This window comes from Papio anubis, chromosome 12, assembly GCF_008728515.1.
Source record: "Papio anubis isolate 15944 chromosome 12, Panubis1.0, whole genome shotgun sequence".
Classification (NCBI taxonomy): Eukaryota; Metazoa; Chordata; class Mammalia; order Primates; family Cercopithecidae; genus Papio; species Papio anubis.
In genome coordinates, this window is record NC_044987.1 from 13,576,820 (window position 1) to 13,599,754 (window position 22,935).

The window sequence follows — 22,935 nt, forward strand, 5'->3', positions numbered from 1 at the left end:
GAATGCCCACCTAAAGTCACTGTTAAACTGGTTCTAGCAACAGGGGTTACTGGATTCAATGCAGCATTCAGTGGTTTGATCTACCCTGACCCTGTCTGGACAAAGCTACCCAAAGAGGCTGTTCCTCTCCCGCATACCGACTGGCATGCCAATCCCATAGCCCTTGGTGTCCAGCAGGCCCCCAATCTGAGTGAGGTTGCAGTTTCGCTGCCGATAGTACTCGTTCATGGTGGATTCCAGGAGGAAGGCGTAGTTGGAATTCAACACCCTGGCGATTCCCTCCTCTGTGCTCTTCACGAACACGCTGGGCTGCTTGGAATACATGTAATTCCACATGCGTTGGTAGGTCTGGTAGCGGGAATTCTGGGAAAAGAACAAAAGGAAGCAGGATTGGGAAAAGAGGAAGAAAACGTTGATTTAAAAAGAGAGGGAATCAAAGTGCACCTGAAGATGCTGGCCCTTCCTCTACTCTACCCGCTGATCACAGACAAGAACCTTTTCCCTTTCTGTCTCTCAACACAAGATGTTCACTGTCACTGTGTAATGGCAGAGGAGGGAGTTGTGCCTTTGATACCTTTTACAGAAAGATGAGGAAGCAACAGGGCACTAGGGCCCTGATTTGGTAATTGGTTTTGCCACATCTACCCTCAAGAGCTCTTCTACTGCTGACCTCCATTTTCTGGTAGAACTGAAATTCTGGTTGGGTACCTTCATTGTCCCTCAATTTGGGGCAGTGAACTTAGGTTCATTTAGGACTATACAGAAATACCCTTTGAAGAAGCAGTTTCACTATTTTCTATCCACCCTAAACCAGTTGATCAATCACATATACGAAGCTGGCTGCTGTGTTACAAATAATAACAAGTCAGAGAACTCTGGGGGTCTATCCAAACCCTGTGTTTGCACGATGACTTCACTGCTCTCTGTGCCAGCAGGCACTGAGACTTGCCTGGAAAACAGAAAGCTGAAGGCATTGGACTTGTTTCATGTGAAAATGAACTTCTTGGATATTAGGTTGGTTAGACACATTTTAACCCCAGGGGAAACCTGCTTCCCAAGAGAGCTTGAGGCACATGAAAACCACTATTCCATCTGGTCTGGCTGTCAGTCTTGGCGATCGATCAGTTTGCCTGACAGCAAACACATCGCTGTGGCAGGGCTTTCTCCTGAGCCTTGCAAGGGAAACTCAAAGAAGCCAACAGGTCCCTATCTGATATCTATCAAGTCTGGAATCAATGAAGCCAGTTTGTCTTAAGCTGGTGTTCCTCAAACTTCAGTCACTCGTGTATGAATCTTGCTCTAAATACTACCTATACGATTTAAATCACTTGTTAAAATGTAAATGTATACGTTAACCCCATTCTATGCAGTAATACAAATAAAACTACAAGTTTGATTCGCTGCATATATATACTTTTTTTCTAACGGCCATTAATATAAATATGAAACTATGGCAACGAAAAAATAGTTCCACCACATTAGACCTAAAATCATCTCAAGTATCACCACTCTGGCACCGGCTGATATTAACACAAAGTTCTTTTGGGACCTCATTCCAGGTGTATTTTGTGGAGCAACAGATAAATGAACCCCATGTGGACTTCCAAACTATATGTTCAAAAGAGATAATGAGATGACGAGAGATGTTTTTATCTCCAACAGACAAACATCTCAACTTTATTCTGCCCAGTTCCCGATGTTGGTGAGCAACCAAATGGGGTTTACTTGGAAGAAGGTCATGCTGGAGCCTCCGTGAATTGTGCCATACTCAATGGCGGTCTGGTCAGCCAGGTCATCCACTGACTCAATGGGCACATCCATGCGCTGCACGGTCAGGAAGGCTGCCAGGTTGGCCGTGTAGGATGAGATGATGATCAGCGTGAATGCCCACCTATGTAGGAAAAGACGAGGAAGTCATCATTGCCCAGGCACTCCCTGGAGTCTTGGCCGCCAACCCCAGTCCTGCTGTGACATGGGAGAGACCAGGCATCTTTCTTCTGAAAGAGCTTTCAGCTTAGTGGGGGAAGAGAAAGGAGGCAGGGCATATGATGTCAACAGAAATGAATCGAGTTGGTGAGCACTGCCTGGAAGAAGACAGCTGATTTGTTTTTCTTATTTCCTAAAGGAGATGATTATTGGGTTATTATTCAAAAGAGGTATAGTCCATGCACATGAGACAGTTTTGGACACTGTGAGAAATGAGCCAGTGAATGAGCTGCGCGTGCCAGCTCCAAGGGCTCTGTTCAGAGCTAGAGCAGGAGGGCTTCCTCGCCTCCTTGTGCTGAAGCCAACCTTCAAATGTGCATTGCCAGGCACTGATCATCTACCACGAGCTACATCCACTATCTCACTTAATCCCTACAGCTCAGGAAGGCAAAATTCTTATCCCAGTTTTACAGGTGAGGAAATTGAGGCTCAGAGAAGTGAAGCAACCTGCCAGGTAACACATTGATATATTCTTATTTTTTTTTTTTTTTTGAGACGGAGTCTCACTCTGTTGCCAGGCTGGAGTACAGTGGCACGATCTTGGCTCACTGCAACCTCCACCTCTGGATTCAAGTGATTCTCTTGCCTCAGCCTCCTGAGGAGCTGAAACGATAGGCACATTCCACCCTGCCCAGCAAATTTTTGTATTTTTAGTAGAGATGGGGTTTCACTGTGTTGGCCAGGATGGTCTCCATCTCTTGACCTTGTGATCCACCTGCCTTGGCCTCCCAAAGTGCTGGGATTACAGGCGTAAGCCACTGCACCTGGCCAATAAATTATTTTTTTTTGGAGACAGGGTCCTGCTCTGTCGTCCAGGCTGGAATGCAGTGGCTTAGTCAGGGCTCAATGCAACCTAGAACTCCCAGGCTCAAGAGTTCTTCCTGCCTCAGTCTCCCAAAGTACTGGGACTATAGGTGTGAGCCCCTGTGCCATCTGATAAATTCGTATTTTAAAATCAGTTCTATAAATTGTAACAGAAAATCTTTAGTAAAGACGACCTAGTGAAAAGCACCTTTGAACTGCTGAAAGGCTGGAATTAGAAAATACTCTTACAATGGTCATGCCATTTCAAATTAGAAGATTGTCTTATTGAGTAGACAGAACTCATTTAAAATTAGAATAATTTTTCAGCTCAGGCAGCATATATCCTAAATCCCTTAAAACCTGTGTGTTCACTTTAGTAGGTTAAACAAGCCTTCTCCCATCTGGCCAACAGTATGGAGCTACATCCCAATCCCAAGGGGCTCAGAGAGAGATCGTAGCACAGTTTGGGATGGAGAATCACAAATTCTGAATCAGTGGAGCCTGAGTTCATGAGGCTTTATCCATTATAGACACACTAATGATGAATGCATAGTGATTAACACACAGAACTCGGCAACCTGCTGCTGCTGGGTCGATTTTCAAGAGCAGCAGGTCCCATTGCCCTTTTTGCCACTGTGACCAAGAGCTCTTGCTGGCTGCCTCCCCAGGAGTGAAGCAACAGGGGCCTCCTCTGATCCGATGGGCACGTCTACATGGCAGACCACCGGCAAGTGAACTGGGTTTTGGTTCTGGCTGTGTTCCACTGTGAGACCGTGGGGAAAACCACTCACCTACTCTAAGCTCATTTACTTGTCTAATAAACATATGGGGATAATCATGCCTGCTCTGCCTGTCGCTGGAGAGCTGTGAGATAAAATGAAGTAATATGTCATGAGTGATCAGCAATCTGTAAAGGACTAGAGGGATGTGAGATACAGAGAAATGTCTAGAGAGACCATCAGACTGAAAATGGGATGAAAATCACCTGGCTACCTCCTTCTGCCTTCTCTATCTGTGACCTGTAAGTAGCAGGTGTCCCTCCATGCCCAAGGTCTGCTTTCCCTGCTCCTGCTTCAGCTCTTCTGCCCTATTGGAAGGTGCTTCTCATGACCATCCCTAAGAAAAGGCCTGGGGCAGGGCGGTCCCCAGGAGGAAGCCAGCGCTCTGCAGCTGCTTAGCTGTGGTGGCGTGTGCTGGGGGTTAATGAGCCCTAGGTATGGACATGACTCAGAATTGGCTACACTCTGGCTACACCCCAGCTGGCTATTTAGGCCACTGGTCACAAGGAAACTGGTCAGAGGGCACAAGCGGCTCAGTGCAAGGCCATCGGCTCTGCTGAGAATGGGAATGATGCCCGCTTCCGGAGGGGTCAGTGCCGCCTCGCTCCTGTATCAAAGGGCATTTTCAGTTGTCAAACTGGCATTCTCTCCAGCGACATGATGTTTTCTATCTCATGCTCTGGGTGAGGAGGTCAAGGTAGGCCACAATGGCCCCGTCTTCTGACCTCCCACTCCTCCACAGAACGGACCAAACCGAGGCCCTGATTTAAGAACTAGGAACTGTTAGTGTGCTGGGAGAGAAGCACACTGACCACCTGGAGTCGGGGCTGGCACAGGCCTGTCACAGCGGCTTCGCATTTGCACTGAGCCCCTTCCCACACACGCTCTGGAACAGAGTGACCAAGCCACCTGCCGCCAGCTATTTAAAGCAGTGCTGAGCCCTCCCCTCAGGGCAGGGCAACCTGCAGGACGGCTGGGTCCTGGAGGAGGGATTTCCTGGGGTAAGGGTGGAGCTGACAAGCGGATGAAATGGGCAGTGGGGCCCTAGCTGCATCCATCCGTGTGAGCAGGCACCCCCAGAAGGAAAAGCCCCAGGGAGAAGATGAACATCCTGGCATGCTCCTCTCCCAGGGCTTCTGCCCAGGTTCCCGGATGTTGTGGGACTTCCGTGACTCTCCTTGCTGGGACTGTGCATCCTTCTTCCTGGGGACCTGAGCTCCCGTTCTCCATGGTGATCTACTCAGTGATGTCTCCGAACTATCTGGTAACAGGCAAGCATCTCGCCCAAGTTTAAATCCTGCTACATTTGTTGTTTATCAGGGAAAATGGAAACCCCAGAAGGAAGGCGTGGCTGTCTCAGCTGCATTTTCACCTTCCTAACAGCCCAGCGGCTCCTCCAGTAATTCTGTCCAGACCACCCACTCTGGGCACCAGTACTCAAGGGTGGAAACATCACCTGTCCTTTTCCTTTGGCTAAACAGGCTGAGAAGGAAGGGAGAGAACCAAGGTCATGAGTCCTGTATGCTATGGCAGCCAAACCCACAGCAGATCTTTAAGAAAGGATCAAAAAAGTTGTGTTCTGCAAATGTGCCTCTCCAGGCTATACACACACACACACACACACACACACGCACACACATACATACACACATTTGTTTCATTTTGTTTTTCCTTTGCCCCCACAGTGGTCTAATAACAATGACCAGTCCATATGTTTATGTAGCACTTTCAAGTTTTCAAAGAGCTTTCCCACACATTGAATCATTTGCTCAACTCTGAACGACAAGAGTTTGCATTTTCCCACACCTGCTGAGGTGAACAGGCCAGCAAGCCCCCAGAGCCAGGGGCAGAGACCCAAAGCCTCAGAAGGCTGGTAGAGGGGGCGTGATGTGGCAGCCAGGCTGGCTTCCTCCTGCAGGGACTTCCTGCCAGCAGGCTCATATTTGCATAAATCTGAATATGCCTTCTCAAACCTCAGGTCATTTTCAGGTCAGGAAGTTACCATTGCTTTGCTGAAATTCATCAAGGCTGTTTTGTCACCTCCTCTCCCTTCCTCCCTTTGTTCCCCTCTGCATCCAGACCCCAGAGAGTGAGTAAGGGAAAGGGGACCAAATGGCACAGAGCAGGCCCCATCCATTGCCCCAAGCTTCTGAGTTGGCAGAAAGCACTCGGCTCCTTGCGTGGGTCTGCTGTAAGAGGCAGAGGCTCTGGGGCTCTAGCAGCTAGAGCCGGCTTATCAGAGGGCCCCTTTTGTGTCCCCACCCCACTTGGCCTGGTTCACCTCTGCCTGGGGCCTTACCAGACGCCACTGACACAGCGGGTGGATAAGGCGCGAGGGGCGATGGTGGAGCCCTGCTGCATGAACCCCCCGACCGGAAACCAGAGGCTGTTGCCCAGGGAGTACTGGTTCACCAGGAGGTTGCACCGGCCCTGGGCACATGGGTGTGGGCTGTACCACTCGTAGGGCGTCAACCTGTGGGAGAAAAGGAACATACACTAGTGCCACGGAGGCGGGGTGTGAAGGGACATAGGCAGGCTCTTCTGGCTGGTCTCATCTCTGAGACTGGCCTGTGGCCTTGGGCAAGCCACTTCCCTTTGCTGGACTTGGAGTTTTGCAACCAAAAAAAAAATGAAGTGGGTTGAACTGGGTTGATGGTTCTCAAACTTTTTTTAATCAAAGAGACATTTTTACCCTCAATAAATTCTGATGTGGAACTCCAAAATACAAAATAGAGGATGGCCGGGTGCGGTGACTCATGCCTGTAATCCCAGCACTTTGGGAGGCCGAGGTATGCGGATTGCTTGAGTCCAGGGGTTCAAGACCAGCCTGGGCAACACAGCGAAAACCCGTCTCTACTAAAAAATACAAAAAATTTAGCCAGGTGTAGTGGTGTGTGCCTGTAATCCTAGCTACTCAAGAGGTTGAGATGGGTGAATCACTTGAGCCCGGGAGGTAAAGGCTGCCGTGAGCCAAGATCGCACCACTGTACTCCAGCCTGGACAAACAGAGTGAGACCCTGTCTCAAAAAAAAAAAGAAAAAAAAAAAAAAGGTGAAAGTGGAGCACCTGAGGCTAGGAGTGTCAAGAGGTGGACAGCCTGGGAAGCTGCTTGTTCTGTCACTGCCACTGACAGGGTGATGAGAACTACGGTTTGAAGACCCCCAGCCTAGAGGAGTGGTCCTCCAGCCTTAGCCTACCTCAGAACCACCAAGCCGGTGTGCTGACCCAGATGGCTGGGCCCAGCCCCAAAACTTCTGCGTCGGTAAGTCTGGGGTGAAGCCTAAGAATTCCCAAGTTCCCAGATGATGCTGACACCACCGGGCCAGTGTCCACACTGACAGCCACTGGCCTGATTGGTGTCTAAAGCCAGGCTATCCCCTGTCTGTGTTTCAGACCTCCCCAGAGGCTTTCAAAAAAAAGATTGCTGCTGCTTGAGTTCCATTCCCAAATACTCTGGTTTCATTGGCTCAGGTGGGGCCTGGGCATCAGTGTTTGTTTAAAGCTCCCCAGTGAGTGTAATGCACGCATGGGGCTGAGAAGGGCTGCTCTAAGCTCTGGGCCTTGGGGTGAGGTGGGGACACTGCCCTGCTTTTCCTCTCAGCCTCACCACTGGTGTCTCTCTGAATGGCCCCTCTGATGCCCAGAATGCCCGCTCTTCCCCCACCCGCCAGGGACATGCTTGCAGCCCCAGCCCATTTTGTACTCAAAGTCTTCCAGCTCTGACGAGAGAAATAGTATGCACAGGTGTGCACCCCCCAGGCGGGTGGGGTGCTGTGTGCTCGGTGTTATCTTCACACTGCTCTTTCCTGCACCTGGCCTGATGTGCACTTAGTGTTCCCACTGTCGCTGCCTCCCATTTCCATCTGCGCCTCCCCGCACCGAGTACAACACAAACGTGTCAGCGTTGGCCCCTTGACCGGTGAGATGTGCTCTGTCCCTCTGTGCGGGTCCTGAGGAGCTGGCTGGCACTCTGGTGCCCCACTTTGTTGGCTCCCAAGCCTACAGACCATTGGTGGGATCTGCAGAACTTCAAAGATACAGATTCTCAGGCCCTTCCCCTGGAGATTCTGAGGTCATGGGACCAGGGAATTCAAATGTCTAAAAGCTCCCTACGGGACTCTGAAGTCAGCTTGCTTGGGAATGGCTACCAAAGAGCTGTCGTTTTCAGATTTTTTTTTTCCCTGTAAAATCTTACCCAGAAGTACAATATATAAGGAATAAAAGTAGAGCTGGTCTGGATGAGGAGGAGTTGGGGACCCAGGGCTCTGGCTGCCCAGCCTCTTGTCATTTCACCCCTAAAGGCTCTGGTTGCTCCCAGGAGCCTTTGCAGTCCATAGAACCATGTTTGAAAATCACTACCTTAATACAGAATACCTTAGACTCCAGTATTTTGTGTGTGTGTGTGTTGTGTGTGTGTGTTGTGTGTGTGCGCGTAGTGAGGAGAGAGGCCGTATGGTTAGCCCTTTAGCACATTTTCTGTTAACCTTTCTATGATGCTAGATGCTGGAGGGAGTGTGTTTGGATGTGGAGGGGAGGGAAGAGGGGCAGTGTAATACCCCAGGGCTGGTTGAAAGCTCCAGGCTGCTGCAGGTGTGCTGAAGCAGGCGTGTATATATCTGCTCACCAAGCCCCAAGACTTTTCAGGGCCCTTGAGGTGACCTGGGTGTTGTGGCATGCCACACACAAGGGCTCACATCCAAGGGGCAAGTGTGAATTACAGAGCAGTGGCGCCAGGGCTCACGTAGACAGCCTTCTAACGCGGCAGCAGTGTGGCAAAGTGGAGAGGTAAGGTGTCAGACAGCGTGCTACCTCCCCGTCTCACAGGCCGTCACTGACAGCAGATACTCAACAGTGGCCATGCCTACAGGCCCGGGAGGGCTTGGTGGCACCTGAGCAGCAAACTCTGCCACGTTTGAAAATGACCAGGTTGTCAGCAAGGCCTGTCTTTTTTGGCTGCATCTTGGCCCCAAAGACCTTCCTGATCTCGGGGAGCTTGGTCTCCACTGGAAGAGGTATGTGCGGACAGGTTGATGCAATCCTTCTCTGGCAGGCTGGGAAGTGCCCGCAGGGGTTAGGTAGCCGGTGGTTCCCTAGGACTCACCATGCAGCAGCTCCATCCCCGCATGCCCCCCTCAGTCCAGTGAATGAACATGCCCTAGGGGAAGACCCCACCCACGCCACAGAGATGGGATGTGCACTCTAAAACGGTCTGCCCTGCCGCTGTGGCCTGGAGGCAAAGGTAACAACTGAGGAGACACCTGCAAACAGAGCCATGGACAGATTTCCAGAAGCTCCTCCTGAGTAGCTCTCGGCTCCCACATAACAGCCCTTTGTGAGCCTCCACCGCAGTAAGTGGAGGGCTAGCAGCACCAGGGACCTGAGTGAGTGGCCTGGGAGCCACCAGGGCTCATTCCACTTCTGGAGGGTTAAGCTGGCTCTCCTGCAGCTCAGGCTGGTCCAATAGCCTGTGGCCTCGAGCGAAACTACCTTTTCTGTGCATTCTTGGGAGGCCACAGCCTCAGGCTGCTCCTCGGGTTTTTCCATAGGGTCAGGGCAGCCCCTGGCTTCCTGGGGATCGGGCAGGGCTTATTCTCCCCACTCCCAGGTCTGGCCCATGTGTCTCAACTCAGCACTTCTTGAAAACGCCTCTCTCCATCCCGTCTCCTTGCCTCCAGTCACCAGCCTCCATGGTTCGCATTCGACAGGGCAGCTGTGTTTTCAGAGGCAGACCCAGGCTGTCTGCATAGGAGGCCTTCTCCCTGGCCTGCTCCACTGCAGCCCTCAGTGCCCCCAGTCCAGATTCACAGGCTCTGTTTCTTGTCATTCAGCACTTTGTGGCAGATCCTTTGTGGCAATGACTGATGCCAGGGCAGCCAAATGCATAGTGCTTAATGGGAGTCATCTTCCTGCCACCCTCACCACTCCTCTCTTCCCAGGGCTCCTACACAAGCAGGGGGCTTGGGTGGGGCTCTGGGGGGAAGTGGGAGGGACAGGAGGCAGAGGTGCAGAAGCCAAGCCACCTGTCTGCGTCGTGCACAGTGGGGAACATTTGGATGGGCAGCGTGAGGTCGACAGCAGGGCAGAGAGCATTTCAGGTCCCCAGTCCTTCTCCTGTTCTTCTAGTTTGGCACCAAGATCTTCCCAACCCACTCCTCTCCTCCTCCCCACCCCCTCCCCATGCAGTTCCCAGAGGTGGACACGAGGTGGCGGTGTGAGGACAGGGAAGGGAAGAGGAGCGTACCGAGCCACCAGGAAGAGGACACAGCTGACAGCCAGATAGGCTAGAAGCATGAAGAGCCAGACGCCCGGAGAAAATGGGTCCAGGAAGGAGAAATAGCCGGGTTTGCGTCCCTGGAAATGGAGAGAAAAACAAGATTCACCACACACATTCAGTCAAAATGACCTTGGGGCAGGCAGGGCAGGGCAGAGGAGGTAGTGAGTATGGGTCTGGCCCCAGTTCCCATTTCTCTGGGTTCTGGGTGATTGGTTTAAATGACACTGGGAATGAGGGTGTAGCCAGGCTGGGCAAACACCACCACCCAGCCCTAACCTCAGCAGGTGACAGAACAGCAGCAGGGGCCATGCCACTTCCTGGGATGAGGCAGGCTTTGCGCTGGCAAAGAGGAACAACCCTCAGTGCCCCGAAGTATCACCCTGTGTCCTCCAAGGGGAGTCGAGGATGGACTCAGGGAGCACCTTTGAGCTGCTGCTGTCTGCACTGCTAGATTCGACCACAGCATCCCTCTTAGATACTCACATCTTTTTCACAAGGATGCTAATACAACCGGAATCTCTGGGTTTTGTTTGCAGGGTGATCTCACACAGTGAGACCTTCCTCTGTCAACCTCAAAACAGTCCTGGGAGGCATAAGTTATTATTCTCATTTTACAAGTGAAGAAGCCAAAGCCGAGGGCAGTCAGAGATGTGCCTGAGGTTCCACAGCATGTAAGTGGAAGAGCCGGGACCCAAACAAGCCCATGTTTCCTGACTCAAAGCCCAGGGCTCACACCACTGCGCTGTGGGAAAACACGTTGCAAGGCCAGGGATGAGTCTGGCCAGAGTCCTGTGAGCCAGACGATGGAGCCAGGAACGGAATCCTGGGCGCCAAGCTTGCCACCATTCTTCACGGGAAAACAAAAGGGAATGAGAAGGATGGAGTTAAGTCATCTGCTCCACGTCTTTAGCCGTGTGCTCTCAGGCAAGTCCCCACCCCTCTCTGGCCTCAGTTGGAGTGGGACTAGATCCCAGGTGACCACGATCCGAGGTGACCAGTGGCCTATGGATGCATACAGCCCACAGACTTGGTTTACCCTGTAGCATCTACCTCGTTTGTATTAGTTGCCAGCGTTAAATAATTAGGCAACTTCACATACAAATCTAGATTTCTGGCTTTTTAAAAAATGGGGCGATCTTGACACCACTGAGTCCAAGTTCCCAATTGACTGAAGCTGAGTGTGGGCTGCCCACTGGAGACAGGGCACGTTCTCTGCGGCTCCGTGCTGCTACCCTGTCTTGTCCCAGGCTTGTTTCTTTCATTTACTATAAAACCACTGGACTTAGATGCGCTCTAAGGACTACTGTAAATGGAAAACGCTATGATTCTATGAGGCCAGAAATCCAGGAAGTCCATGGATAGGACTGAAAATCAGTACTAAGCTCAGGGTTCTATGAACAGGTCAGCGTTTAAGCTCAAGATCCTATCGGCCATGGCGCAACCTACTGTCACTATCAAGGTATGTCATTTTTACACTGGGGTTCCCAGAAACACAAAAGGGAACTCCCTATGTCAATACCGAGCTAAACTCGACCAGCCCTCTGAGCGTTCATTATTCAGGGGAAGCTGGAAGAAGCTGAGAAACTCCAAGTAACAACAGCTGTTTCCACGGCTGCATCTGAGGCAAGTGGGAGCAGACAGTTCTGCACGCTCCTGTTGTATCTGCATAGCCCCCATCATGGGTGATTTCCAGCTCCTCTTCTGGATGCTTTTCCCTTCCTTCTTAGGGAGCTAGTGGGCACACTGTGTTTCCTTCTACCTGCGGTGCAGTTTTACTTTCCTCTTTGAGACAAGAGCCGGAGGGTACACGGAGAGGACGCGAAGACTCATCCTCTGCCAAAAACGGCAGCTGTTCTTGGGCACTGTGGCCTTTCAGCAGCATGACAATGACCTCTCATATGGTCCATCTGAAACTGTTTTTCTTTCACAGTATGGGCTCAGACCACGGAACTGCCCTTTGATACCAATTGCAAGTTCTTTGACCCACTGTGGATCCATGCTCAGTCTGCAGACAACACTCAGGTATTACTGGAAAAATGAAACAACTGGGGGACAAAACCCAGTAACTTAGGGAAGGGAGCAGGAGAAGAATGAGGAGATCATTTAAGCTTGTCTCATCCCGTCATTACATAAATCCTCTAACAGAAGGCAAAGGACTTCAGAGCAGCAGAATCCAAGTCCCCAGTTAATCATTCCTGTGTCCATCATGGCTGACTGTGTTTCCTTCATCATCCAGACACAGGAAGACACAGAGAGGGCAGGATCCATATACAGAGTACGGAATCAGTAACGGAGCCGATCATGCCTATACACCTACCGCAATAGAAATCACTAGCGTGGTCCACTCCTGGGGTCTTTTTTGACCCCAGAGCTTCTCTGAGTAAAAGTGCATGAATTCCACGTGCCCTGTCACTTATGACTGTTTCAATCTGTCTCTCAACTGAAAAATCTATTACTGTTGCTTTCTGACTCTGAAACCCCATTAGATGCTCAATGTCAGAAATCTATACCTGATTATATCACAACAGGTGAAATTGAGGAAAATGACAGCACTATTTAAAGCTGCCATATTTGGTTATAGGTGATAAGGAATGATGCACAGCTGTGGGAAAAATTCCTAGAGACCAAAGTTATAAAACAGAGAACATCACACAAACAAAAACCAAGACATGAACAAAGCTCCCCCAGAAACACACCAATCACGTTGGCAAGGCAACATCTGATTCTACTTGTGATTGACTGACGCCAACCAGAAGAGCAAGGAATGGGCAGTCATTTGAGATTTGGGTCCGGGCTTATACAGCCTTGGCTTAGGCTAAATCCATGCTGTTTCTATGATGCCAAAGAGAAGTATGTTTCTTGCAAGATTCTGAGTGCCCACGATTTTTTTCTATGTGGATGGTTTAGATCACTTTCTTCCCAAAAGACATGAGTTACTGGCACTTGGGGCAAGTCAGGTGTCATATGCCATAGGCATTTCTTCCAAATAATTGATTTTCCTTAGCTCAAAGGAGGTATGATGGTGATGTCTTTCTTTTGAAGAACTAAAAGTGCTTCACTATGTTCTCTTGATTTCAATACCCAATTTTCCATACTGACAGATGGAAGAACTGAGACCCAGGGAGGTTAAGTGCCTCGCTCAAATCATTGGTGATGGCTTCAATTTCTCTGGTGCTCATTCATCAAGCTGTGCCATAGGCATGCCACACTCTCCTTCATTCAAATGGCAGCTGTACTGCATCTTCCTCTCCTTTTAATCTTCACATCTTTATTTACTCCAATAAATTCCCTAATTAATCCCACGCCTTCTCCCCAATGCCAGCAAACTCTCAACCTACACACCCTCTTAGAGTACTCTTGAACATTATTTATTTATACCCATCACCATTTATTGTGACTCTGCTGTATTTATAGGCATTTGTATTGATTTATACACGTCTCTGTTGACTGTGAGTTGGCCAGTTCCTTCCGGTGAATACAACCACTTTGGAAGTAGATTGGTGGTTATATATAGTCTATGCCTCAAATGTTGAAGACAGGTCAAGCTCTGCTGATGAAATTGAAAATTAGATGGCAGCAAAATTAGAATTAGCTCCCTTGACGTTTGGACTGTGCATCAGACTGACCGTCAATCAGTATCCCTGATGCTCTTTGACGGAGGGAGAGATGCAAAGGGCTGGTCATCAACTGACCACAATCCTGGTGTGTGTAGGTCCTTTGCACGATAGTAGTGGGGCTATCCATGGAGCTGTGAAGTGGCATTAAACCCCCCTTGCATGCCCAACGTTCCTCTTATCCTTCAAAATAATCTGTTAGCTCATTGATACTTCACTCTATACATACTGGAAGAAATGACGTTCTAGGAAGAATGCAATTGCTTTCCCAGAGTCTGAAGCCAGATTCACAGGGACACCAGAGCCAGGCAGTCAGGACAGGTAGTGAATAAAACCCAGACTCTGGAGCCAGACTGTGCAAGATTGAATTCTGGCCCTACTGTTTACAAGACACGCAATCCTGGATAAGCTGGGTAACCTCTAGGTCTCTGTTTCTTCCTGTGTAACATGCAGGAAATAATAACACCTACCTCACGGGGTTGTTCTGAGAATTCAGTGAGTTAACACATAGAGCTGTATGTATGTTCACTCCTCTTCTGTCTAATGGTAGCTGTGAGTGAAGGGGGAGTGGGGAGATAGTGTGTTACAAAGGCGGGAACTTCCTTTTATACTGATGCCTTCCTCAACGGACAAGAAATACTATACTTTCTCTCTTATGGTGACACATGTTAAAGATGCTTTGGGGAAGAATGCTATCTGGCTACAGCCACTTTTCAGAACTCCTGGAGTTTCTACAGCTATAATATATGCATCATGAGAGTTCCTCTAGGGCTCTCCAGAGAAGCACTTAGGGCAATGCCAGGCTTTCTTCTGGAAGGAGGACTCTTAAAAGCCAGTGATTCCAACCTTTAGAACTCAATCCCTCCTCAGCCTTCCCGAAGAAGTCACTGACAGAGTGGACCAGACATGTGGCAGGTTCTCTTGGATCTGTGTTAGGGCTCTGTAGCCTAGCCATCATTTCCCTACACAAATGCATGATACCAGCTCTCTTCTTTCCCGAAACTCCATCCCCTCCCAGCATAGCCAAGGACAAAGGGTCCTTCATGTGCTTTTTTACAGTCTTTAGAACTAAGTGGCAATTTATAGAAAGGTTGCTTGTGATATAGTCAACTCCCAGCAGTGCCCAATGGTCACTCAAACACTGTCCAGGGCTGAAGAGGTAAGAGAATGCAGTCTCTCCAAGACTCCTGGGAGAGGCAGGAGGAGGTGATTTCTTCCTGTCCCTCAGCAGGATCCCATGGATGGCCTCCCTCAGTGTGTCTGCAATGGATTGTCCTGCTGATATTTTGGTTTAGCATGCGCTTTCCATCTCTGACTCCAAGAGGAAAAAAGGAAGCAAGTAATTAATTCCTATCCATGTAAAGCACCCAGATGGGTCTGTTGCCCATAGAACTCACATGCTAGTGTATCTGTTTTCACTTACTGGCTGAAAATCTGGTGTGAGGAGACCTACATTCTAATCCTGGCACTGACCTGGACTTGCTGAGTGGTGGTGCTAGGCAAGCCACTCAACTTATCTGGGTGCCATTATCTTCTCCCATAGAAAGGAGCACCATGAACGGAGCACTTTAATCCACATGAAGAGGGGCCGTGAGAATTACTAAAATAATGTTGATAACACACCTTGAGCTTCTTCAGAGAGAGGCCCTCAGTAAATAACTAATATTAATATGATTATACATTCAGGGATCCATATTTCCATTATATGGGCTATCATGTTACTTAGCTTTAAGGAATAGAACTCTATTCATTTTCCATTTTCTTATAACAGAGTATTAAGCAGTATTAGAAATGATTCACTGGTTTACTTAGCATTGTTCTCCATTTTCCTAGACAGTCTTTCTGAAACGAAACAGACCTTCTTGAAAAACGGGTAATATATCCAGCAATGTCATGCATTAATTTAATGTCAGCATTTATTTCTCCCTCACATTTTTTTTTTTTTTTTTTTTGAGACAGAGTCTTGCTCTGTCACCCAGGCTAGAGTGCAATGTTGCAATCTTGGCTCACAACAACCTCCGCCTCCAGGGTTCAAGTGATTCTCCTGCCTCAATTTCCTGAGTAGTTGGGATTACAGGCGCGCACCACCACGCCCAGCTAATTTTTGCATTTTTGGTAAAGACACGGTTTTACCATGTCAGGCTGGTCTCGAACTCCTGACCTCATAATCTGCCCACCTCAGCCTCCCAAAATGCTGGGATTACAGGAGTGAGCCACCGCGCCCAGCCTATTTCTCCCTCACTTTTTAAACACTGTCTGATTTTTCTTTTCCTTGAGAAAGAAGACTCTAGCTAAGAGTTAAGAAGAGAAAAAGAACAGAGTATAAAACTTTCCCATTTGTTAACCAAAGGTGGAACAAGTTGGTATGGAGGGAAAATGGTAAGCTCACATTTTCCAGGAGTCTCGGATATTCTAGCTGGCTTGGGACCCTCTCTGGGATCAGAGATAGTACCCTCAGATGGGAAAGGATCTTGAAAAATCACCTAAAGCATAGCGTTGACACTGAAAGAAATACACCTATGATACCATAAAGACAGGTAGTTGGACATGTATGGAGATTTGGAGACCAAAAACCTGGTTTCAATGCCCCCTGCAACATTGTGTTGCTTTTCCTCTTTCCTCTGCACTGACTGGGCTCACAGAGTTTCAGAATTTTGTCCTGTAAAATGAGAATCCTACTACCTGCTTCACGGCATTATTCCATTAAACCAGAGACTGTACATGAAAGTGCTTTATAAATTAGGAGACGTGAGTCAACAAACCACCATCTTACACATATTCCCAATTTCCTTGAAGATGTCAATACTGAGTTTTTATTTTAACTTATTTAATTTTTTAAGAGGTGGGGTCTTGCTCTGTTGCCCAAGCTGCAGTGCAGTCATAACTCACTATAGCCTCGAACCCTGGTGATACTCCTGCCTCAGCCTTCAAAGTGGCTGGGATTACAGGCGTGCACCACTGCACCCAGCAACAATGAACTGTTTGGGTGAGATTTATTCATGTGGGGGTTCTATGGGCCAAACACTGAATCCCAGGTTGGCTTCTACCACACTCTGATGATGCCTTGCTATAACAGTCAGGGTGTGCTTGAGGAATATAAACTCACTTTAATATTAATCTGAACAAACATCATCAGGTAAATTGCTGCTGCAGAAAAAAAGAGACAGAAAACTACATGATATACTCTAACGTCAAATACAAATGGTTTTGGTTTTTCATATTCTTTTCCCCTCCATTCACAGGTATATTTGAGAGCTCAAAGTATGCATTAATGCCATAAAACCCTTGACTGCAAAATGTCCTTGGAATTATACTGCCATACCAAATACTAAACTTATCATTACAAGGAGATGAGCTGATGTGCCAGGGAAACCAAGAGTCTTGAACTTCAGATGTTCTGCCACTTGGTTCCCATCCTTGAGGTACCAGGGGACAACAAATGCTAAAGGCTGGACCATCTATATATAGCCTAGAAGCCCATCTGGCCCCAGACACGGATTCTGATACCTTCTCAGGTGGATGCTATGTTGTGTGTGGAATATGCAGGCATTGAGAGAGAGAGAGAGAGAGAGAGAGAGAGAGAGAGAGAGAGAGCGCACAAGCGAGCAGTGAGTTCAGGTGGCAGCTACAGCCAGACCTGAGCAAAGGCTGCATTTAGGCTGCCTGAAACATCTGCCTCCCACCTCTTTTTGTTCTCAAGACCTACAGGGGTAAAGGCCAGAAGGCAAAAAAAAAATCTATTTGGGTCACTTGTCCTGCTGCCTGGAATACTGGCCCTGTAGGGTTCCCTAATAGAATCTCAGGTTCCTGGGGCTCAGTGCTGCCCAATCAGGAGCACAAAGGAAAGCATAGCATTCACTGCCCACAGGATCACTGGATTTATGACCTGCCCTCCTTCCTTCCTGTTAAGTAAATACTGCATGTTTAGGATGACCCCATTTTCCATACCAAAAATCATATAAAAATCTATGGTCTGAAAAGAGGGTACCTTTCCCTTAATGTAACTCCCATTGGAGGCTACAAAGGGAGAGAGAGATAAACAAAGAATAATATAATGCAGCCTAAAAGTGTTATAATAGAAGCATAGGCAGACGGCAAGCAGCTCCATCTAGGGGAGCCACATGGAAGAGCAAGTGCCATTTGAGCTGGGTATTGAAAGCCAGGCAAGAGTTTGTTAGCTGGCTGAGAGGCAAGCAGATGAGCATGAACCTAGATGAGGAGGCAGGAAGGGTCTGACCTGACAAAAGAGCAGTGAGCAGCAAGGGGCAAAGGCGCCTGCAGGCAAAGACCTGGATGTAAGAAAGTTGAACTTTTTTGTGTGAGTGATGGGCAGCTGGTGAATGATTTCAAGTAGGAGGTTGATATGATTACATTTATTTTTTTTTTTAAACCAACATCCAGGCTGCAAATAGATTATGAAGGAACAATTAATACACATTTCTTGAGTATAATAGCTAACACTTTACTGTGTATATGTCAGGCACTGCTATGAATGTATTACATACGTATTCTCATTTAATTTGCATGACAACCCATTTTTACAAATGAAGAAGCTGAGATGTATGTGACATGCATCTAATAACTGTAAAAGATGGGAATACACCCAGACAGTCTGGGTCCAGAGTCCATGGTTCTCACTCTGCTGTTTCTTAGTGAATGCATATAATGACTGTTGCCTTTTGATGGGGATCCAGTAATGGGCAAGAAATGCCTTGGCCTAAAGGAGGATACAGGCTACAGGAATGGCAGCAGAGATTAGGAAAGCCTGAACCAAGGCACAAGTGGTGATACGCAGTGTATCTGAGAACTCTTTGGGAGGTGAGATGACCAATAGAATGTGTAAGGTAAGAAAAGTTAAGGATGGCTCAGGTTACTGGATGGAAATTCCTGATATGGGGCACAGGGAAGGAGGGATAAGTGTGAGTCAGAAACACACGGAATGCAGTTTGTGACACAGTTTTTGGGGTGCCTGTGAGACGTCCAGATGGAGATGTGAAGAAATGTGTCAGAAATACACTACTGGAACTCGGGGGAGCAGCCAGGGTTAGATTCACAGATTTGGGAGGGAGTGAGATTATCCAGGGAGAGTTGGTAGAATAAGAATAGAAAAGGACATTTAAGGTGGGTGAGAAAGAAAGAGAAAGAGAAAGAGAGAGAGAAAGAGAGACAGAAGGGAGGGAGGGAAGGTGAAAGGGAGGGAGGGGGAGAGTGAGAGTGAGAGAGAGAAAGAGAGAGAGAGAGAGAGAGGAGAGAGAGAAAGAAAGAGAGACTTTTAAAAAGCAGGATGGAAAAACAGTAACAAACGCCAAAGCCAGAATCCTCAGCCAGCCTGTGAGTAACAGGGAGTAGGTGGTAAAAAGAGCAAAACATTCTTATTTTGGTCCTAAGGATGCCTGAACAGAAACAGAGATTATACCCGGTGTTAGGAAGAAGGTAAATATCCCACAGTCAACTGTTGATGATCTGTGCTCATGAAAATGCCTAGATAATCTTAGATCGCTGGAAAGTCACAAATTATTTCTTTAGACTTCAGAGACATACTTGCCACTACTTATTATTTTGGAGGCTTCAGCAATAATTCTTAACTAGGCATTCTAGGTTAATAATTTTTACATTTGCACACAGGTTTGATTGCCACCAGATGCTCACTTTTTAGTAACAATAACTCATCAGTCAGGTGACCTCATAAACATAGAACTAACATAGACATTCTTGATCCTTATAGTTCATAAATTTGATTAAATTACCCATATTATTGCTCACAGATAACAATTAGAGAAAAATTGCAAAAGAACGAACACCCAGTGTTTAATTTCATTACCTTAACACTATGATATTAGAGATAGAGTATGTAATTTTAGAATTAGGCTCGTGGGGTGGACTCTACCAGTTCATCCTTTAGCCACAGCAGATCTTCCTAAGGCCTCCTCTGTTTCAGACATAACAACGTTCCTCTCAGACTAATTCTAACCAGGTATCCCCTGGGTTAGTCAATTTGGGATTGTTCTCTCCTCAGCTGACTTTTTGGTACTTTCTAAGCATGGTGTCTCATACACAGAATGCACTCAATAAATATTTGTTGAATAAATGTATAAACTGTCAGTTCTGCTTAGTGTAAGCTGTTCATCCCAGCACTCATTTCTTGCTTGGCCCCCTGTCACCAATCAGATCTAGGCAGCCACATGGCATCCTGGTGCTTCAGTGTGGAGGCCAGGAGAGGAGAGGAGAGGAATCCTCACCCAACAGTCAGGTGTGTGTGTTTGTGTGTATGGAGAGAGGGAGAGAGATAAGGAGAGATTGGGAGAGACAGGGAAAGTTATTTTAAGAAATTGGCTCACAGGATTGTGGGGGCTGATAAGTGCAAAAGGCAGGCAGGCTAGAAACTCAGGCAGGATTTCTATGTGATAGACTTAAGGCAGAATTCCTTCTTTGGGAAACCTCAGGTTTTGCTCTTATGTCCTTCAACTGATTGGACGAGGCCCACCCACGTTATCAAGAGTACTCTCCTTTACAAAGTCAATTCACTGTAGATGTTAATCCTTTCTACGAATACTTTCACAGAAACATCTGACTAGTATCTGACCAAGCATCTAAGCAACATAACCTAGCCAAGTTGACACAGAAAAGTTAACATCCCAGAAACGAATACAGGGAAACTCATACAGGTCTTCAGGTGGTAGGAAATATTTAGTCAAAAACCCAATTTGGGATGTCCAGAGGGTTGGTGAATTGTGGCTTCTTTCTGCTCAGAGTTGGTATTCAGGACAGTGGTGCCCTAGGTGGGGAGGGCAGCCTAGCAGTAGGTGTTTCCTGGTGGCGAAAACATTTGGGGTCAGGTGCCTTCCACCAGATGGTTCCTGATGGGCCACTGAGTCGCCGGGAGGGCATTAGTTCCCTCCAGGAATCTAGACATCAAGGCCAGAGCCTAGTGGTGTGGCTACCACAGGCCACAGCAGGGTAGTTTGGACAAAGGCTATGTGTCTCCATTTCTTTTGGATGTCCCCTGACTCCAGGGGTCAATGTGGGGGAGGGGAGCTCCAGAAATGGTGCTGGCTGGAAGACTGCCCAGTGAGTACCAACAGATGTAACGATGGCAAGACACCCTCCTGGAGATAAGGGGCCTGGGTTCCAGGCTTAGCCCTGAACTAGCCCCAAGCATGACTTCAGTTTCCATATCTGTAAACTGGGAATTATCATACCTGCCCTCTTTCCCCCAAAGAACCATCTTGAGGACCAACTGAGAAAAAGGGTGCACAGAAGTGCCCTACGCAAGTGATTCAAAGACCACACACAAGAGGGTGGCAAGCTGCTGTCCTGTAGAAAGCACAGGCTTCAAACACACCATTCCTGGTTTGAACCCTGTTCTTTCACTTACTAGCATGTGGCCTTGCCCATGTTCTTAAACTGATTACAACTCAGTTTCCTCATTTCTAAAATAAGAACGACACAGCTGTATTCATCTCCCAGGACTGCCATAAAAAAAGTACCACAACTGGTGGCTTAAAACAACAGAAATTTATCATGTCATAGTTCTGGAGGCTGGAAGGCCACATCGAGGTGTTGGTGGGGCCAGGTTCTCTCTGCAGACTCTAGGAGGATCCTTCCTTGTCTCCTCTAGCTTTTGGTGGTTGCCAGCAATACTTGGTGTTCCTTGGCTTGTAAATGCATCACTCCAATCTCTGCCTTCGAATTCCCATGGCATTCTCCTCTACGTGTCTGTGTTCAAATTCCGTTCTTTTTATAAGGACGCCAGACAATGGATTAGGGTCCAGCCTAATCTAGTATGGCCACATCTTCACTTGAGTACATCTGCAAAGACCCTACTTCCAAATGAGGTCACATTCACAGGTCCTAGAGGTTAAAACTTCAAGATACATTTTGGCTGGGGGGACACAATTCAACCCTTAACAACAACCCCCATTACAGGGTTAGGAGCATAGGCTGGAGCTGCAAAGGTGGACAATCCCCCTTTCTTAGAGCTGGGATGTGGGGCCTGGCAAGGGGTCACTTCTTCAGCAGGCATGTTGGGTGATCTCTTGGTCTCTACCCTGCTGGGCAGCCTCGAGGTACGGGCTCTGTTCTGGAGCATACCATGGCAGCTGAATCACAGGCACTGAGAGTGACTAGCGTGTTGGGCAAATCTGTATGACGCTCTGCACTTAGAGCCAGTTCAGCTAACAAGAGGAGAGGAAGGCTCTTCTGGTCCAGTAAGGTAAACTAGCAAAGTCAGCTATTTGCTGGCGCTGTAATGGTTATCCATTGATGGATGGGACCCAGCCAGGGTGACTCTTCCTCTGCTCTTCCCACCGGCCAGTATACTTGAAGGTCGTGTCTGTACTCTGCTGCCTGTTGGTGTGTTTTCACAAACTCACTGTGACACTCACCTTGGCCTACCTAGCCAGAGGAGTCTTTCTGATAGGCGGCATGGAATGCAGAAAAGGGCAGGCCAGGTATAAATGACATTAAGTTATCTACAATTTATTCTCCAGGACAGATCATTGAGAGAGAAAGAATCTACATTCCTTTGCCAGTTGCAACACTAGAAGTGAACACAGGTGGACTTGGAAGTTGGCAACGTGCTTGAGAAATGCTAGGGTGGCTTATCTGGGCTGCAGGCAAGGGAGCAAAGTGACCCACGGGGCCAATCACCAACACAGGATCCACCAAGTATTGAATGACCATTCTTGGTCATCACTATTCAGAGAGGCAGAAGCAATTTTTACTGGAAAGCCCACAAGCATGACTTTTCCATCCCTCCAGTTTGCAAGTTTGTGCAGCTGATAGGAGAAAAAATAGCCCAGCACATTTGCATTTAAGTCTTGAAATCTAAATATTTCCGTGAGTCATTCATTATTCCCGTATAACTCAGTGTTTGCATGCAAATAACTTTAATGACATAAATGCTTATAAAATAAGTCTCTTACCATATGAACGCGGTAAAGAATGCTAATTCCCAGAGTCATGAATGGCTTAGAGAAATCAATCACCTTCTCCCGTTCAGCTGTAATGGTGAGGCCTGCCACTGCCAGATCTGCTTTCTGAAAGGAACAGAGACAGCCTGTCAGTGGGGTGGCCACAGGAGACGAGGTACAGAGACTTGCAACCAGCAACCGTCACTGCTACTGGAGATGTGATGCTGGTCTGGCTTCTTGCTTGAGGAGTGGCTCTAAGTCAACAAAGCATACAGATCTGAATGATCACTCATAAAAGTACATGGATATTGAAGCTATAACTCATGTTCACTTGCCGTTAGATCCCTTTCAATACATAAACAATTTTAAAAACAGGGGGTATCACTACTAGACTGTTCAGAGACAGTCTCAAAGTGTCCTAGGGTAGGGGCTCGGGAGGAGGAAACTAGCAGACTGGGCTCCTGCGTTCTCAATAGCTGTTTTTTTTTTTTTAGAGACAAGGTCTCACTCTGTTACCCAGGCTGGAGTGCAGTGGCGCAATCTCAGCTCACTGCAACCTCTGCCTC

At 47.9% G+C, this 22,935-nt stretch overlaps 1 protein-coding gene across 2 annotated transcripts in view; it reads right to left on the bottom strand.

The window, feature by feature from the left end:
* Positions 1-22,935, bottom strand: part of GRIK4 (glutamate ionotropic receptor kainate type subunit 4) — a 355,193-nt gene that overhangs the window by 25,282 nt on the left and 306,976 nt on the right. For both annotated transcript variants that reach the window (XM_031652867.1, XM_031652866.1), the window contains 5 exons: positions 22,382-22,495; positions 9,811-9,920; positions 5,869-6,042; positions 1,726-1,891; positions 138-363 (listed from right to left, as the gene is read on the bottom strand). In XM_031652867.1, the coding sequence (XP_031508727.1) occupies positions 138-363; positions 1,726-1,891; positions 5,869-6,042; positions 9,811-9,920; positions 22,382-22,495 (790 nt within the window). The remainder of the gene's footprint in view (positions 1-137; positions 364-1,725; positions 1,892-5,868; positions 6,043-9,810; positions 9,921-22,381; positions 22,496-22,935) is intronic.